Below are 13,423 nucleotides of genomic sequence, written 5' to 3'. Positions count from 1 at the left end.
GGCATTTTTACAGTCCGGATACACGTCGGATACACGTCGGATATATATCGGATACACATCGGATACATGTCGGACACGTCGTATACACGTCGAATACACGTCGAATACACGTCGGATATCCGTCAGATACACGTGGGATACACGTCGGATACACTTCGTGGTATACGAAAACAGCCGGAATAGTCTTTTTCTGGTATAGCCTTCAAGGACTTCTTTCATTCGATTTTTATCTCCTCAATCGTGCTTTTTGAGTTTGCTGAATAAACAGAAGCCTCACAGAGGCAAATCAGACGAATACGGTGGTAGCGGAATGATATCAGTCGAGTTTTTGGTAAAAAATGTCGCGAAGAATCTGCAGTGTAACAGTCAAGACTTGACGCATTTGAGACCCAAGACATCCTTCAAAATGGTTTTGACTAGCCAAATGATATTCCAACTTATGACAAATAGACGCTTGGCAAATGTTATAGACAGTTCTACCAACCTAGGAAAGAAATAACTTGCCTTTCTAACGTTAAGTTTTTAATGACAATTTTACTTTACTTTTTGACCACAAAAGTATGTATAGTGGTGGAGTATAATATATATATATCTAAAGAATGTACAACGAAATACCTGAATGTAAATATTTCACGAAAATCTTTTTAGGACTGCCTATGATTAATCCTTGACAGTCTCTTGTCAAAAAAGGCTGTTATCGATATATATATATATATATATATATATATATATATATATATATATATATATATATATATATATATATATATATATATATAAAGTTAAGTGCCATCTACAAAAAGGTTCCACTGTATAACAGCCTATCTGATATTCATTAAAATGTTCGCTACTTCCAAAATAGACTAGCTTACAACTTAAAAAGGATTTTACCGTTTTTTTTTTTTAAAACAATCATTGTTATTATTCCAGCTGTACAACATCCATAGCTGGACATATGCCACCCCCCTTTATTTCGAATATCACTCAGTTTTCATCTTGAGGTTGACAATGTCCGCAAAAAGGCCGTGTCCGCTGCATTTGTAACTCTGTGGTATTCAATACAAAACAATAAGTACTTACTTAGAACCTATTAAGTAATGTTCAAGTAATTCACGCATAAGTGCTGTTATTGCAGAACAATTCCAACCGTGGCCTTTCCCATCCAATTATAGCTGCCCAACGAAAACAACACCCGCAAAATATAAACGTTTATGATCAATTTACTTGATATGAATGAATTGCACACCAACCAAACTGGGTGTGGAGGGTGTATATATTCTTATATTATTTCATTGAAACAATGTAATAACATAAATATATACATATATATACACAAATATATATATAAGTATACAATGCGATTAAAATAAGAATAGGACGGGCTCTCGGCTAACTTCACTCATATAAGTACGGTCAGCATTAAATATATAAAATAAAAAATAATAATAATTGTTTTTGTTGATTGTTTAATTCGTTCTACAATGAGCAAAAGAGGTCGTGTTTTACATCGGCGAGCTCGAGAGATTATCAGCAACGTTGATAAGTACTTCGAGGAAGAAAAAAAACGTGCCATTATGTTGTTGGACCAGTTAAAACAAGCAAGAATTGTACCAGGGCCAGATGGCAATATTCACATATCGCGTGATGTATTTGGAAGTTTCATTAAGCATTTGGAAACTGCTTCGAAGGTAACCGAGCGAGTGACTTTAGCCACTGGTATTATTTTTTAACATTGCTATTTTTGCACACTATACCAAGTTCCCGTTGTGACGTCACAACATGGCGCTAGGCCGGTCCTATTCTTATTTTAATCGCATTGTACGTATATATATATAATTAAGAAGGAAAGGACCAATATTTAGTAAAGGGAAGTGGCTAAATATTGGTCCGTTTCGGGATGGATGGACTTCCGTAAAATAACGTTTGATTCCTATATATATATATATATATGTATATATATATATATGTATATATGAGAGATATGTGTTTTTATACATATTCTAATATATTATACTATTTCTAATTTCGTAATGTTGATTCTATTGAAATGAATATATTAAGAAACTAAATATTTACTCTTACATATTAATTTTATAAATATTTTCTTTTATATATAATCTATTTGATTTATATCAACAAGCTAATAATGTAGGCATGTGTATCTCCTATATATCTCTCCTTGACATAAATCTTTTATTATTTCACGGTTAATTATAAAAATGCTTTAGGAATTTTATTATATAAAAATTATTAAAAGCATCTACATAGGATTTTAATTATTATTAAAATAAATAGATATTCAGACAGTTATTTCGTAATACATTTAAAATAGCACATTATTTATGCGCCATTATTTAAAATCTTTTATTTAAAATAGTGACAGACGTATTAATGCAAGAAATAAAAATAAATTCGGTTACGTCTTACATAACGAAAGCTTCGCTGGTCTGTATGTATATATAAATAAATCTTTTTATAGCATTCAAGTGTTTTTAATTGATCGAAATGTTTGTAAATTGGTTTGTTTGCCTATTTACATGGTTCATATTTAAATATATACATAAATAATTATTAAATTACATTTAAAACAACAACTTTTAAGTTTCTGTCTGTCTGTTAGAGCAGCGCTAGCCGGCGGCAGCTTGCTGCTTGTAATGTTACAAATAAACGACCATTCAAAAGCCTATTTAAAAGTAATCTTTTGCAGTGGAAGTCAATCGGCTAAAAATTAACCTTATATTAACTATTTTAAAAACCGGACGAAAAGATATTCGATAAACATAAGCATGCATTCGTATTTATCAAGTTTTTAAATATTATAACACCTTTACGTTACTTTAAACCAATGATTCCCAAAGTGGTCTATATCGACCCCTAGGTGTCTATGACAACCTGCAAGGGGTCTACGTTAGCAAAAAAAAATTTGGGGGTCCATGAAATGAAAATGGGGGTCCACGATAGTGGATCTCAACACATACACTGATATTACCTATTTACTTACATCATACTATCTTATAATATCAAAACATTTACATTATTTATAAAAGTACCTATGAAGTAAAAAAATTGTTTATTTAATTTTACGTATATGTTGCATAACAGATACAAAATTTTATTTTGAGTAGTTTAAATTTAAATTCAATTAATAAATGTATAAATTAACATGTGTTTTTACTTTAAGTTTTTAACACTAAACTTCACTACAGTTAGAAATTTACAGGAAATCAATATCAGGTAAGTAGGGGGTCTACCCAACACGGAAAAACATGGCAAGGGGTCTACGACACAAAACAGTTTGAGGAACTCTGGTTTAAACAATATAGTTTTGCAAGGTATTGACCATCGTCATGATATCCGGTGTCGCTCTGTCCGCGTCCGGCGACTTTACACGAGCTTTACTATGTCTTCAGTTCAGTATTCAAAACGTTTAACTGGTAAAAATGACTTCGATTTTAATAAATAAATTGGAATTAGATACAAACAGAAACAATAAAAGAAACTTCTCTCTTTTGGGACGCAACGGCTCCGCTGGAAAGTTAAAACAAAGTTTACAACGAAGTTAACCGTTTTAAAAAGTACGTAACGCGCAAAAAATACAGTTCAACTTGAACTTTAGAATCGATTCTTATCTTGTTTGAGAACCAACTTATAAATTACTTTTGTAGGTTTTATTTTGTTTAATATAATTATATCCTTACGATTGTAATGTGGAGTCCATCCTAAGTAAGAAAAGGACTAATATATAGCTACTTTCGCTATGTAACAGTAGTCGTGCAATAAAGTGCACTATCCGGAGCATCCTCAGGAGTAAACTCGGTGTTTGGCACTAATCGGTGTAACATTAGTCCTGAAGATGCCCCGTGGAAGGGTGAAACACGATTTGAGTGATTTAACGATGGTAGTTGTGTTTCGCATTGTTTGCCGCACGCGCATTTATCAGCGGGCTGGCGGGCGGTGCACTTTATTGCACGACTACTGCTACATAGCGGAAGTAGCTATACATTAGTCATTTTCTTACTTAGATTGTAATGTAGTCAAATTTTAATATTGAATGACGTCTTATTTAATTTATTGCTAAATACAAGAATTGGTTCTCCGAAGTGGCATTAGGTGTGGCACATCGCTCGTGCAATTGATAGCTGTTAGGGCTGAAAGTTTCTTAAGTGGCGACCACGATCCTCCCCCTAGATGGACAGGCGACATGGTTAAGATCGTGGGAGGTCGCTGTAGACCCGTCATCGTGCTGATCTTTAAGGAAGACCTATGCCTTCTAAGGGTCTTCTAACGTCTTATGTAATGATGAAGAGTGGTGGGTGATGTAGTGAGGAGACACGCAATTTCCTTTGATACTAGTCGTATGGACGGTGTGGTTATTACGCCAGATCTTGGAAGGAGTTCTCCTCCTAAGCCATTAGTTCCCAAAGTGCTAAAATTGGACCTTCAGGGGTCCATAGGAGACTCGATAGAGTGATACATTAGCGTGATAAAAAATGGTTTTACAATTTCTAAGCGGAGATTCATATCTAAATGACAGCTTGATATAATACAACTAACGCCATCTAGTGACGGTACAGAATGTTAATACGTCTTGTCTCGCTTACAACATTATTTTTATAATCTATAATTAGTGTAATTATAAATGTTATTATATTAAGTGTTAAAATTGAATTATTATTTATTTTCAAATACATATTTATCCGCTCATTTTTAAAATCATTCTCTGAAAATTATTGAACCGCCATGTTGATTTTACTCCCGCGTTTATTGTACCTAAATCTATTATAATATTTATAAATTAAAATGCTTATTTATTTTAAATGATATTAATGTAGATAATAATACATATTTCATTGTAAATATAAAATATTTGTATATTTTAATAATAAAAAAATATTTTTGTTCACAGTTCGGCCATATTGAAAAAAAAAACTAATGTCATCCGCCATGTCGTTTTCCCGCGTCTTTGTAGTGGTTGCCATCGCTGTGTTGTATCTTGATTCTTGTTATTCTGCCACTGTAAGTATTTTGATATTAAATTTATTTAATAATTTTTTTAATTGCATAATTCTTATATTATTTCATAAGTTATATTTACTTGACTGCATTTTTAACAAGTGTTTATTTCTAATCAAAAATATGTTCACCTTCGTTGTCAACAACCTTTTGACGTCTAGTGTACAAAATCAATGCCGGAGCGGTGATAAATCAATCGTTTTTTTCTGTAAAATATGTCGACAAAAACGACATTATTTTCCGGACCCCTTATATATATAATTAAATATTAAATAAAAATTATACAATGTTGACAATTGGACTGACGTAGCTCGGAGAATTGTTAGAATTGGTGGGAACATTACTCTTGCTTCAGACAACAGTTTCCTGACGACAAGCCGGGTGGATAGGCCTCTTATGAGGTCAGACATAGTCAAGGTTACATACAGCGTATGCCTATTGGCTGATATGATGATGACGGTGATGAATTTAACGCGTAATACTTTCATTGTATGTTTCCTCGTTGCGGTCAGTCAACAAGTAAGAAAAGTACCAATATTTAGCCTTTTCTTACTTAGGATGGACTTCCGCAAGGTAACGCCTGATTCCATTAAATAGTCAGTCAACAAATTGATGACTTCGGTTAATTTTTGATGATGAAAGTTCAGTTCCACGCTACTGTTTAAAACATTGTGTCTGTGATGTTCCGCATGAGGAACATCATACAACGCCCACAGCTGGAACTATCGTCGAAATTTTGGGACCATTGATATATCTTTTGTAAGACTACATAAATATATACAGAAATAGACAATATTTTGATATTGATTTAACACTGCTTTAATAAATCTGTTTAGATGCCGAGGAACTTCGACTCGAGATTGGGTGATGATTTTATCACGACGCCAAAGAAGAGACCATTCTGTAATGCGTTTACAGGTAATTAATATATTTTTTTAATTTAAGTATATGTTCACACTGTTGAAACACGATCATTTCAATAAGCCATATTTAACCGGTATAAGCTAGAGGATAATCGGGTCGAAGTGGCAGTTGAGATATCCCCTGGAGTTTGAAGGTTGTAGTGGAATCCATGGAAAAGTATTGCCTATCTTAGAAAGATGCTGCTTATCTGTTTTAATCCATCCTATTTGATATCTCTAGAGGCATGCGTTCAACTTCAGTTTTCAGCTGTAAATCAAATTTAGAAATAAGTTAATTATGAAAATTCACTTTAGAATGTAAGACGGACCTTGTTTAAGTCGAAATAAGTTATATGTTTGATTAAAATATGTTTATTCAGAGACATTACGAATGTGTACTAATATCGTTGAGTATCTAATTTTTTAGACCTTGAAGTTATTTTTATAAAATATCTTTTATTATACATATTTACAAGAGTATTAAATATATTTACTACAAAAGAGAAAGATAGAAGAACTGTAGCATGAAAGACAGATAATAGACCGAAAGAGACAATTAAGTACGAAAGAAAAGAAAGAAAATAAAAAACTATGTGAAAAAATAAATTGCAAATAAAATCCCTGTCCCACCATAAATAGGGGTACGAGAGGCCCCCAATAGCGGTAGTCATATAAAAAAAAAATATATTTACTACATGACATATGTGTAAACATTTATTGTCTTATATTAGGTAATATAACACATGTAGTTGCAAATTTATTTTTTTATAACTCTCTTTTGTTGTCATACTTTTAACTCACGCCCACTGCAAGATATAGGCTTCCGTCAAAGATATAAACGAAAACATAAACATACTATATATATATATATATATATATATATATATATATATATATATATATATACACTACTATCACAACGTACTATCTATCTATATATATATATATATACATATATATATATATATGTATTTTAATATTTCTTCTTATAATTTACACCCTAAACTGCCCTCTCCTTCATGTCTCTCATCTCCATCCAAAGGTTGTCTGGTAGAGATCGCCTCGAGCGACAACACCGCCTCTTGTACCTCAATATCAATAGTTTTTTTTTGATATTATTTAGATAGATATAATGCGACGCAACCTTAAAACTGCCAGGTTTATTAAATTCTTCGCACTACTCTTTTTTTAATTACAAATTACTGGCTGGTTTTGACGTGTCATATATACTTCAACTATTGTAATACAGATCCTAAATCTATTGGTAAATAAGTTTTATTAAATTGTAACTATGTAATTGAATTAATATAAACTATATCATTTTGTAATCTTATTCTCACCTTATCGTTTTAGTCTCTTAACGTCCAATATAACACATAGGTCTTCCCTAAGATATTTATGGGGAATATACCGTAATCGCCACATTTGACTATCGGGTTGGCGATTTTATGGGATTATGGTACACAGAGGACGCTACTGTGTCATCCTCTGGAAACTTATGTGTGAATTATCATCATATATAATTCATATATAATTAATGCACAAAGTGTGAATTATGTAAGATTGTATCCCGGGGTTCGAATCCTCTACAGGTCGATAACTTTCTTGAATAATAAAGATTTTGTACTAAATATATGATTTCAATACAACCACACAAATTCTCGTGTCACGGTGTTCGAACTTGAACTCCTCTGAAACGGCTTGACTGATTTTTACCTAATTTAATATGCGTATTCAGTAGGTCTGAGAATCGGCTACTATCTATTTTCTATACCCCTAAGTGATAAAGGTTGTTCACACTTAAAAAAAAATTTTTTATTTTTTTAACGAAATTTTTTGTATTTATTTTTTTATGATACAGCATACAAGAATACATACAACCATAAATTTTCACCACTCTACGATCAACCCTTATTTTTTATTTGTAAATTAAAATATAATTTTTTTTTTGCAAAACAACGTTTGCGGGATCAGCTAGTAAATATATAAAACTAAAAATCCACTATATGTACGGTGGCCATTTTTAAAAATACATACAGATTTTTTAACAGACCGTTATAAAAACAAACATGGCCGACATCTGTCACATTGGCTGTCAGATTTTTAAAATTATATTTTTAAACTGCAAACTCTAGAAAGCGATATAAAATTTTATCTCGATTTTTTTATTTATGATGTAAAAAATATTAAATGATATATTTTTTCCAGGATGCGGTCGAAAACGTTCACAATATGCACCCGGTATGCCTGTGCAGGAAATCTCGCGCCAGAAGCAGGTACGTATGACCACTGTTGGACATAATCCTTCACAGATTCCCAATAGGTTGGGAAAAAGCCTACTTTCAACGTCTTCCGAGGACTTTTCGAGGCTCTGCCAAAAGACATGCAGACTCCACGGAGTTTTTTATTATTTCCTTTTCAATATGTATCGCGTTACGAACTAACATATACTTAATTTTAAGCTGTAGATTATAAATTATTGTAAGATGTTCCAAAGTCAAGCTGGACATAGTTCTGGCCCAACGCTGGCCCCACGGGGGACTCGGTGAGTACCTGAATCTTACATCTGTGACCCAGCGGTGGACTATACTGTGGTGTACGTAATTGACTGCTGTCTCTTATTAAGTGCTACCTGAACAGATATAGAGATCGAGCTAGGAAGGAAGGTATCGCTTCTCTAATGCTGCCTCAGATTGTTAAAATACTCCGAGGAGGTGATAAAAAAATCATAAATAGGAACAAACCAAGGGTCCGGTGATAGTGATAAATAGCTGTCGTATAGTAATAAGAAAACAAAATTTAACAGCTAAGACAAATAAATGTAATAATAAAAGTAAGAAAAAGACCACTGAGCAATGCACTCTGTGTTTGGCACTAATCGGTGTTACATAACTCCTGAAGATGCCCCGTGGTGGGGTGAAACACGTGTTGAGTGATTTAACGGTGGCAGTTGTGTAATTCGCATTGTTTGCCGCATACGCATTTATCAGCGGGCTGGCGGGCGGTGCACTTTGTTGCACGACTACTAATTAGATTAGTACCAAATACAGAGAACATATAATTGCACAGGTGGATTATCTCTTCCCGCGATGCGCTAAACCCGTGCAAGCAAAGAGCTAATAGAGGTCTCCGTCTTTGACCCTTAAAGGTCAACCATTTTAGCATTATCTATTCTATTACCTCTGAACCAGTTTTAATATTTCTGCCTTTGTTCACAGTACGTAGATGAAGATGTTCTCGGTTCCATGGTGGAGTCTGAAAACGCCGTGGATGAACTGTCCCGCCAGATCTTATCCGAAGCGAAACTCTGGGAGGCAATCCAGGAGGCCAGCGCGGAATTGGCAAGAAGGAAGCAGAAGGATTCGTACAACCAATAAATCGAAGATATATGCCCGAACAATAAATGGACTTACAATTTAAAATTGATAAATACTTGGAATTCTGTAGCGTTTCGTAAATATTATACTTTAAGATTATAAATTTTAATTAAGATATACATTTAGTGTAAATGTCATATTTTCCCGCCAATGTTGTTTGACAGCTGACAGTTATGTTTTTAATTGTCGTATCCGATTTGACAAAGACACGCATGCATTTCGGCCAGTTCGATTGTAAGTTATTTTTAAAATCTAGGAGGTGACATAGTTGTAGTTATTTATTATAAATTATAATTGAAATTTATTTTAGAAAAAGTTGAATTTATTAATGATATATTGTGTTAATTGATTTAAGTCGTTTTGTATAATTTGAAAGTGATATATTTTTTTTTAATAAAAAAAATATCTGTTAGATCTACATATTTACGTAATAGGTGAATAGCTTTAAGATGTATGAATGTATATTCAGACTTTAAGAGTCAATAAAAAATTTCTGGAAGTTTTTTTCCTTTTTTATTGAAATGTATATATCATAAATCAAAACACAAATATTCTCTATTCGAATAGGCTATTACAAGCACTTTCGAAATCGTCAATCAACATAAAAGGTCTGCATTGTTGTCTCTACACACACACACACACACATATATATATATATATATATATATAAATATATATATATATATATTATAAGTATAATAAAACAATAAATAAAAACAACAAACTGACTTGGAACGAACTTGCGACAGAAAGAATAAAAAAACAGAGAAAGAAAAATAAATGAATTAACAGACAAATAATCATAGGCCTTGTAAATATTTATTAAACATTTTCTTAAAAATATGTAATGACACCACGTCTTATATTCAATGGTAAATCATTCCACAATCGAACAGCTTGTGTGGTGAAAGTCCTGGCGATAAACAAAGGAGAATGCTAGCATCTATTAGCTATCTATTAGCAGTTATCGTCTTGAAAAATTAAATGAATGAGGAATTATTTTATTTTTGAAGACGAAAAGTTGGAGTATATAGTGTATATTTTCTTCGTTGTATTATTACCCTGTCTATCACGATTTTATAAATAATTTTGCGGTCAAACTAAACATTAAATATATATATACACATATATTTAATGGAGTCAGGCGTTACCTTGCGGAAGTCCATCCTAAGTAAGAAAAGGACCAATATTTAGCCACTTCCGCACATGCAGTGGTAGTCGTGCAACAAAGTGCACCGCCCGCCAGCCCGTTGATAAATGCGCATGCGGCAAACGCGCCTGTTTAGCTAGGCATACTCATTTTAAATATTTAATGGAATCAGGCGTTATTTTGCAGAAGTCCATCCTAAGTAAGAAAAGGTCCAATATTTAACCACTTCCGCTGATAAATGCGCACGATGTTGCGGCATCTAGTAGTGACCATGAGCTATCGAGCATGAGGTAGACGTGGCTGGTAGACACCATTCAAATCCTTCAACTTACATTAAGGGTTTTGCAAATACTTTTATAATGCGAACAAAAAAGGATTGGAACAACCTACCAGCGTCACTGTTTCCAGCTAACTATACCTTGGGAGTCTTGAAGCCAACAGTGAATTGATTTCTATACAAGCATGTATCGTAGACCTCGTCGTCGCTTAACATCAGACGAGAGAGAACTCGAATGTTTTGACTATAATATAAAAGAGTATAAGAGTCGTTTTATACAAACCACATCTTTTGTCAGTCCGCCAATAGATGTCGCTACGTTTAACTGTTACAATAAACAGTAAAAATTGAAATAAGTAATAATTATATTTATAATCATTATTTATACTAAGAAGTATTGACGAATGTAATCAGTATTGACAAACAGGTGGCGCAAAAGTAATGTCATAATGTGAACGCGCCTTAATTTTGATAAATAGTGTCAAATGTCAATGTCACTTTGACATTTATGACGTAGATATATAGAGAATTAGCTGTCAATTTTCACGTCATGCCACTCTATTTGCTCGAACAATGAAGCGTTGAAGGCTAATATCTGTAATTTGGAACCAGATGTATCGCGAGCAACATTTTAAAATGTCGTAAAATATGCAATTATGCATCAACTCGGAAGGTGATCATTTGAATGATATATTTTTTTTCCAATTTATGTCATAAATGTGGAATGTAACGTAAGAGCATGCGTGAAGGGGAACGTCAGATTGTGCGAGCGAGAGGTGTGTGTGAGAAAGGAAGATAGACCAAGTGTGCGGAGTCTTGAGTAGAATTTCTTATTTAAATAAATATTTGTGACCCGACAAAAGGTTTCAAAGTTCAATCCCTACATCCTGATTACCACATAAATTTTATACTTTTAAATAAACCTTTTTTCAACAAAAAAGCTCTCTTTTTTAATTAACAACAATATGGCTGCTGGTTCAAAATATGACATTACTTTTGCACCACCAATTAAAATAATTTAATTTTAATACTCTTTTATGTACAGGCTTGTAAATATAGTTGCATAATAGTAAAAAAAAGTACAATGTGGTCTTATCACACGAGACAAGTACAGACTACCATAGTATGAAAACAGTAGAAGTATAAAAGGGGCAGTTAACGTGTACATATATACAATACATACATACGTGTGTATATAGCATATATACTCATAATAAATACAATATTATACATGATTGTAATTACAGTAATATAAAAACATTCATTCGGAAGATCTTGGGACCAGCGAGAAATCAAGACGGATCTTGGAGGCTCCGAAAGAATGCCGAAATCGAGACTTTAGTAGCACAGCCAAATATCATTGGCGAATATAAAGCTCAACGAATCCGCTGGCTTGGTCACTTGGAGCGAATGGGATCGGATCGGAGCGTGAAGGTAGCGTACCTGGAAAAACCGAGGGGTCGAAGACCAGTGGGTAGACCCAGGTATCGCTGGATCGATCGCGTTGAGGCAGACTTGCGCGAATTGAATGTCAACCAATGGCAGACGATGGCGCAAGATAGAGGAAAGTGGAAGTCTCTCGCTTCGGAGGCCAAGACCCACTTTGGGTCACTGAGCTAGCGGAGTAGTAGTATAAAAACATTACATTGACTTGCATCGCACTTGACTCAGAAATAATAAATAAATAGAGAAAGAAAAAAATAATAAATTTGTTGTACTTGAAACTAAACACCGCGCACAATTTTGTAGCTACGCGATCACTAGACTATAACTCCGCGAACACTTAGTGTTCACATCTCGAACTCTATTTAATTTCAATTTCTGTTGACGTTCTTCCCTCTTTCTTTCTTCCATTTCAACTGCCTTTACCCGCGTTCAAGCCTACACTACACTATAGTCAATAACAACTACACGGGTATAGTCCTTTCCGAGCTGTCTTCATTTCGACTGCAACACGATCATCCAGGGTACATTTATAGTCCACGAACCACCTATTTCTGTGGGCACAATGTAGATGAAGTTCCACAAAGCCAAAATACTAGCAGCAAAATCTTCAAACATAAACTTTACCTGCATAACATCTCTAATTCTGTTCGTAGCCAGTGCACATGAAAACACTTCGCTTCTCGAGTAATAGTCTGCTTAAATATCCTCCCCACAGTACCGATTTTACTCACTTCTTCGCAATACAACCTATTCTTCTTCGCAACCTGCTCCCCCTCGATATCAGGATGGTCAGGAATCATTGCGCATTCAAAGTGAAGGCTCGACAGCTGGCGCTTAACGAGCTGACGGAGTCATCACCATAGTTGGATATTTGGTAGGTTTATGATATTATCTCGTTTCACCTTTATTTATTCATCTTTTCACCGCCTAACAGTTAGCTGGTAGAGAAAGCGTTCGGCATTAAATTCGCCATTATACATAAAATGTAATAAAAATGTTTAAATAAAAACATGGCTGTGGCCATATAGAGAATAAAAGGAATGCCTGTTGTTAAAGTTCTGGAATGAATAACAAAACGACTAAGTTATTTATACTTTCAATAAATATATATATATTTCAGATAAGTACACTACAATGCAGAGAAAAATAGAAAAACATATGTATGTAATGTTTTTTATGCTTATTTATTTAGAAAACCTAATGTTGCAGATATAAAATATTATGCATATACTGTTCACTATTGTATTCAAAGTGGCAG

At 33.6% G+C, this 13,423-nt stretch overlaps 2 protein-coding genes across 2 annotated transcripts in view; one reads left to right on the top strand and one right to left on the bottom strand.

Annotated features, from left to right (window-relative positions):
• Positions 1–13,423, bottom strand: part of LOC137926194 (venom protease-like) — a 289,572-nt gene that overhangs the window by 215,085 nt on the left and 61,064 nt on the right. The gene's annotated exons all lie outside the window — the stretch shown is intronic.
• On the top strand, positions 4,933–9,345 carry CCAP (Crustacean cardioactive peptide). Its single transcript, XM_068769916.1, has 4 exons — positions 4,933–5,016; positions 5,850–5,931; positions 8,124–8,191; positions 9,134–9,345. The coding sequence occupies exons 1-4, from the start codon at positions 4,933–4,935 to the stop codon at positions 9,290–9,292; spliced, it is 393 nt and encodes a 130-aa protein (XP_068626017.1). The 3' UTR covers positions 9,293–9,345.

This window comes from Battus philenor, unplaced genomic scaffold (assembly GCF_028537555.1).
Source record: "Battus philenor isolate CCGP_79_NKW_IND1 unplaced genomic scaffold, ilBatPhil1.0.hap1 SCAF_29, whole genome shotgun sequence".
Classification (NCBI taxonomy): Eukaryota; Metazoa; Arthropoda; class Insecta; order Lepidoptera; family Papilionidae; genus Battus; species Battus philenor.
Note: the sequence above shows the minus strand (reverse complement) of the source record. Positions and strands in the feature narration are given on the sequence as shown.

Coding starts and splice junctions, on each gene's coding strand:
- CCAP (XM_068769916.1), top strand. CDS start 4,933: ATGTCATCCGCCATGTCGTTTTCCCGCGTCTTTGTAGTGGTTGCCATC. Junction 5,017..5,849: donor ATTCTTGTTATTCTGCCACT/GTAAGTATTTTG, acceptor AAATCTGTTTAG/ATGCCGAGGAACTTCGACTC. Junction 5,932..8,123: donor ATTCTGTAATGCGTTTACAG/GTAATTAATATA, acceptor TATTTTTTCCAG/GATGCGGTCGAAAACGTTCA.